The 6495-nt window shown below is 43.6% G+C and overlaps 1 protein-coding gene across 4 annotated transcripts in view; it reads right to left on the bottom strand.

Annotated features, from left to right (window-relative positions):
- The window catches only part of ESCO1 (establishment of sister chromatid cohesion N-acetyltransferase 1), a 31924-nt gene extending 26398 nt beyond the window's left edge, over window positions 1–5526 (bottom strand). For 2 of the 4 annotated variants that reach the window (XR_014952876.1, XM_021551549.4), the window contains exons 1-4: window positions 5402–5526; window positions 2708–2811; window positions 2350–2548; window positions 395–1760 (exon numbers count right to left, since the gene is read on the bottom strand). Coding sequence is in view for 2 of the 4 variants with exons in the window: in XM_021551549.4 (XP_021407224.2) it covers window positions 395–1760; window positions 2350–2546 (1563 nt within the window). In the remaining 2 variants the exon portion in view is untranslated. The remainder of the gene's footprint in view (window positions 1–394; window positions 1761–2349; window positions 2549–2707; window positions 2812–5401) is intronic. The other 2 variants (XR_014952875.1, XM_021551550.4) reach the window with 1 other exon arrangement.
- Window positions 5527–6495: the final 969 nt, after the last annotated feature.

The following is a 6495-nucleotide window of genomic DNA, read 5'->3' on the forward strand; positions in this document are numbered from 1 at the left end:
GCTGTCCTTAAAATCTCAAATTTTAATCATTCAGATAAGGAAATGAGAGGAAAACAGGTTCATTTACTCCAAAAGTGTAACACACCTTTGCAAAATAAAATAGCTACAGAAGCTGAAGAGTCCATATGAATCCATACAACCTTTGGCTCCAGCACAAAATTTTACTGATCAACATTTAGTTAACAACAGAATCTAGAAGGGTGGAATCAATTAATTTTTTGGCTTACTATCACCCATCTATAACAGCACAGCAGTAAATCTCTAATACATTTGAAAATTTGAAGTTACTGTAAAATAAAAGTCATTGTTAAAACAATTCTGAGCATGGGATTCTCAGAAAACAGAATAGATTTAGAACACCCTCCCACTATACACCATAATTAAAATAGCTTACCTCATCTGGTCTTGGCTCACATAAATGTTTTGTCAAGTTAGGCAACAGACCATTTTCTGCACCTTTCCTTGTGGGCTGTTTTGTTTCTAATGTCACTTCTTTAGCTTCAGCTCTTTCAGATGAAGGATGTGATTTCTCCTGTGCACAAGTTGTACTTTCATTCTCAAAGAGTCTTGTTGACAGCTTGCCTTGTGCCTTTGAAAGCTCTGCTTCTGCAGCCATTTGACTTGCCTCTGAAACTTCAGGGAAATCTTTTAAAAAAGGAAGCTTTGGGACATTTGGAAAATTTGAGTTACTTTGCTTCACATTACTAGCTTTCAGCAATTTAATTTTGGTCCATTTAGAGCTTTTGTTTGAGGAGTTATTTCTACCATTCAGAGTGCATTTGACAGGCATTGCTTTTTTGCTAGGGAAAAACCGTTTGCACTGAGTACTTTGATTGGGTTCTTTTTGAGTAAGCATTTCACTTTGCTGTAACTGTGTCTCATCATGCTTTTCTTCTGCTTTGCTATCCTCTGCAGTAGGGAAATCTTTTCTCACTTCTACTGTATCTGACTCAATCTCACCTGCAATTTCTTCACAAAGTTCAAGGATGCTCACCCTTTTGGATTTTGCATCATTCTCTGGTTGATCAGCCACATTTGTCTCACCTACAGATGGCTGTGAAGTGTTTTTTGGTTTTGTACTGGGCTTTATGTTCTGATGTGTTTGTTGTTTTTCCTTAGATGCTGCAGAATTTGGCTTAAGAGAATCAGTTTCTGCTTTCTTTGTGTTATTAGGATTCAAAGCTACAGGGCCTGTTTGGTCTTTCTTGACTTTGTCAAGACTCTCAGCAGGACATGAAGATGAGGAGCCTTGAAGATTTTGTTGAAAGCTACTGGAATTATCCTTTTTATTGTCTGCTTTACACTTTTTCAGAGAGCTGGTCACTTCTACACCTATTTCTTTATCCTCTTTTGTATTGTTTGGCTTTATCTTTGTGTTTTTCTGTTCCGTTTTTGCTCCAGCAGATTTCAGTGGTTTTGCTGCCACGCTCCGAGTGTGTTTTTTTGCCTGGCTACTGTGCTTAACTTCAGAAACTTTTTCTTCTTTAACTTCTCTGCTGCGCAGGGATCTTGCTGGAACATGCACATGTGTTAACTGCTGCAGTCTCTGTGATCTCCTTGTTACTGGCTCATTTGGTGCAATTAAGCATTTTGACTTAGGAATTTCTTGCACGGATTTTTTCTGGCATACCTCCTTATATTTTGCAGATTTAGGATGCTGCTGTTGAACTGTTTTGCCAGATATTGTTTTATTATTTGAGTTGAGTGCTGATGATCTTGTAGTCATGCGCATTCCTACTTCAGGTTCATTGGTGTTATCACTGAAAGAGTAAAATAATATTTTTTTCAGCATCCAGAAAGTAGAATCTGTTGTAAGATTATTTTCATTCCTCCTCTGCCTATTTCTTTCCTTTTTAAAAAACATTAGATCTTATACTCTCAGTATTTTTGGAAGAATTTGTTCAAGAATTATCAAAAAAATGATTTGGGATAATTTAGGTTCCACCTAGTTACTCTTAAGTGTTGTATTTAATGCTTTTTATGCATGGCAAAACTGAACTATGAACCCTGGATGAATACTTTTTAACATTTCTAGCAGTTTTTAACCACTGACACTTGTGACTTTCAAATGACATATGAGTTACATATACATAGATAGATAATATTAGATTTAGTTTTGCCTCAGAAATCTTTTTGAAGGAGGTCTTTCTGGATTTCAAGGCACTTAGAAGGTTCCAGAGAAAAATCATGTAGCAAACAGCATACATAACAATTTAAATGTGATATCCCTTCTAGCACTATTTAACTATTTACTGTATCTTTAACTCAGATTAACTCTACTTAGATTGTTCCTGCACCAATGTAGTCTATCAAGATAATGCAGAATTATGTAATTTTTTTATCACTGACCTGTTTGGTTTGACAGAGGTTTTGAGCACAGCTTTCTCCTGCACTGCACACTGACTGGGCTTTGATTTATTTGAGCCATGTTTTGTATCTGACACTTCTTTTTCCTTCTTTGACAAAGATGGCTTGCTGTTCTTGTCCAGCTTTGGACGTTTAGCAGAAGGTTCCACTAATGCAGACTTCCTTTTCTGAGCTGCCATTTCTGTAAAAAAAAACAAGCGACTCAGCTTTTAGACCCTTTGTCAAGTACTGTAACTTTTCATTTTTATATATTTGCTTTCCTTTTACAGCCAGATCATGCTGTGATCAGAAAGCAAATCATTAAAGCAATCTCAAATCAAATGACACTCATTTTACTTACAGGTTTTTACAAGAGGCAATCGATGTTTAGGCCAAAGTAACTTATCAAGGTGTGACAAGAGCATTCCTTATGCATATGTTTACGAACAGGATGTTTCATGCCACCTATGAAGAACAGAAAATGTTCATGCAGTAGACACTTCATAACTTCCTACTCAAGACTCTCAATTCCCATCCTCTTTCATATCCTCAAATAATACTTAGCTTTAGAGTTTCATTGATAAGGAGACTAAAAAAAAAAAACAACTAACCAAAAAACAACAATCAGATTTTATTTTTTATTTCCATATCCAACCATTTTTGGCACCTTGCTGTCTTAAGCACTACCCTTTTACCTTTCAAAATGTGGGAAGTAACAGTACAATTGAAAAGGAAGTTGCTCAGCCTTACACCTTTTTTCAGAAAATAGTGTGCTGCTCTCTTTCAGAGCTATCAAAAAACACATGATTTCTGTCAATCCTGTGCTTCACAGCAACAGGGAATAAATTCATTAGACTCAGTTACCAAGTTTAGTAGATGCTACAATAGAACTTCACAGACATCAGCAACCACCTACAACTTCTAATATGACTTAAGCTACAAATCAGAGATGGAAAGCCTAGAACGTAGCATTGTTAGAGGCATTTGCCTTGGGCAAATAAAGACAATGTTTTCATGAGAATTGAAGTGATGTTAATGATGCAGAAGTTACTCTGCACAAGAGTCTGAAAGCTAACAGAGATTCTTGATAAAAATATCTTCACAGATCTGGCTGATTATCCCTTTCATATACATTTCTGTCTCGTGAAACTTTTCAGTTGTCTTATTCAAAGACACCATTATTGTATTATGGTATAGGTAATAATTGTTCATAAAGTTTCACTAATAACTTTATAAAATAAAGTTTACTGGAAGACACAGTGGTCAGAACTTTCATATCATCTTTTTCAATCAAGAATTACCTATTAATTTTTGTCACTGTCAGACTTACAGATTATATACAGGTTTCTACAAAACTACATTGCTTTTCAAACCTTAACTGATCTGATGTTATATCTGACACATTTTTAAGTTCAAATAGGAACAATCCACTGGTTTTGTAACACAGACCAGACACTATCAGTTCATTACAACTAAAGTATGACTTCCAGTACTGACAAATGAATGTCTTTCCCCAACAACTTGAAATATATTTATGTTAAGCTCCTTTTAATAACTGATCATTATCCAAAAGGAAAAAGTAAACAACTGTACTTTTTCTTCTCTTTAGACTTTATATTGTCCTTAACTTCATTTTCATTTATCCACTTATGAAAGCATTTCTAACCATGCAAAACTGGTAATTTTGTTAAAAAGTTGATAAAAACTCAGATTCCAGACACCAGTGCCGTCTTCTGACCTTCTCCTTTAAAGAAGATACATTATAAACAACCCATATTTAAGGTATATTTTTTTAATTCTACCCAGAGAAGAAATCTCTAATAGCACTTTTTGTGCTATTTTCATGTCTCTCCCTAAGGAGCACGTCGTAGAATTTGCGTGCCTACATTCTAATGGCTCATGAGCTCCACGACACCTCACAAGCCTATGGGTTTCCCCCAGCCAAAGGAAACCCATCAGAGATGCAGTATGGTCACTCATGCTGAAAATAGCAGCCCTAATTGCTGAATAGTCTTTGGTCTCTTAGAGCACAACACCTACCCTCAGAATTTGAGAATATCATGACACTGTATACACCTGGACCTTCTTTGGTTTTTTCCAGACATGACATGGCACACTCGGGGAAGATTAAAAGTACAAAACAGAAAGTACAAAACTTCCCTCACTGGCACTCCTTCTCAGAGAAGGCAACTAAAAAATACACTCTCCTCCCACGGAGCTCTTGAACAGTAATTTCTTTCCTCCTAATACCTTGTACAACAGAGCAAAGTCTTTTCCAGATATTCCAGAACTGGCAGTCTCTGCCCTGGAGAAGTCACCCTCTAGTAAAAGCCGGATTATGAAAAGCAGGGAAGACATAGAAGTGCAGGAACAAACTAGAACACGAGCAAAGAAAGGCTTGGTGCAAGAAGTACGGGGGGGGGGGGGGAGGACCCCGAAAACAAAACAGAGCAAACAAAAACCTCAAACCCAAAAAAATCCAAACCAACAAACGAACAAAACAGAGAAACGCAAGCCCCACAGCTTCCAGTGCTTAGAGCAGAGGCTGAGGCAGGCTGCCCACCAGCTGGACAGGGCGCGGGTGTCTCGAACCGGAGCCGTCCCGGCTGAGGGCCACGGCAGCGCCCGGCAGTCCCTCCGGCACAGCTCCGGACGGAGGGAAGGGCAGGGCAGGGCAGGGCTCCAATGGCCCGGTGTCAGCGGCCCCAGCGCCCCGCGGTGACAGCGCTGGCGGGGCAGGCCCTGGCGGCGGGACCCGCCGCCGGCCGCAGCTCCCGCGGCCAGGGCCGCCGGGGCAGGCGGCGATGCCGGGACCGGGCCGGGCCCTCGCCGCGGCTCCCGCCCGCGACTGGGCACGGCCGGCCCGCCTCCCCCGCCACAGCGGCGGGCAGGCCCGATGAGGAGCCGCCGCGGGCGGGGGCTCGGGGGGCAGCGGGCACGGGGCAGCCGGGGGTGAGGGGACCCGGCGGGGGACGGGTGGGATGGGGAGTGTGGGGGTCAGCAACTTCCTCGGCGCCCCTTCTCCCGCCCCTCCGGTCTGCCGACGGCCGCTTACCTCGCAGGGGTGTCAGCGACGTGCCGGCGCTGGCGGAGGCGGCGAGCCCGAGCCTGGAGCCCGCCCACAGCCGGGCACCGCCGCGGCACCGCCCCGTCCCGCCCGCCCGCCGCCGGCCCGGCCTCCCCGGCGGGGCCGCGGCATCTTCCGGCGGGAGGCAGAACGGGAGGGCGGGAAGCGGCGTGCGCGGCGCATGCGCAGCCGCCTCTGAGGGGGGACGCCAAGTAAGGAATGCAGAGACGGTACTAATTAAAACACCCATCTGAGCACTGGAGGGTGTTTGCAAGAGCACGTATTGACAGGACAGGGGAGAATGGCTTCAAACCGAGAGAGAGTGGGTTTAAGGTACTAGGGAGAAATTCTTCTCTGCAAGGGGATGAAGCACTGGAACAGGCTGCCCAGAGAAGTTGTGGATACCCCATCCCTGGAAGTGTTCAAGGCCAGGCTGGATGGAGCTCTGAGCAGCCTGGTCTAGTAGGAGGTGTCCCTGCCACAGCAAGGGGGTTGGAACCAGAGGATGTTTAAGCTGCCCTTCTGGCGGGGATGTCCCAGTGGCTCAGCCCGGCGCACTGCCGCGTGCCCGGGTGGGCTGTCCGAGCTTCGTCCTTGGCCGAGAACAAGGGGAGCCAGTGGGGCCGAAGTGACTGCCGTGGTGGCCTGCACTGTGTCAGCATCACAGCTGGCAGCTGTAGTGAAATGAAGAGTCAGCTGGGAAGGGGCCTCATCAATGTGTATAAATATCCAAAGGGAGGGTGCCAATAGGATGGAGTCAGGCTCTCCTTGGTGGTTCTATGTTCATTTCTCTTGGGGTTCCTAGGTCAGGGTGACCCCAAGAGGTCGAAAAGAGTTTTTGCTTCCCTAGCCCGATAACAGCCAATGAAGGAGCCAGAAATGCTTCCGATTGCATTTTCAAGGTTGTTTATTTCTTATCTAAATATTATTTCTCTGACCATGCTAGCAAGTCCACCATGGCCATCTGCTGTGCCCTCTCGAGCTCTGTTTACCTTTTATATCAAAAGTTACAAAAGTCTGTTTATAACAATGCACCAGTATCTAACATCTATGTTGGACAGTGTGTCCCCCATCCTAAATCA

Source organism: Lonchura striata, chromosome 2, assembly GCF_050655825.1.
Source record: "Lonchura striata isolate lonStrDom1 chromosome 2, ASM5065582v1, whole genome shotgun sequence".
NCBI lineage: Eukaryota > Metazoa > Chordata > Aves > Passeriformes > Estrildidae > Lonchura > Lonchura striata.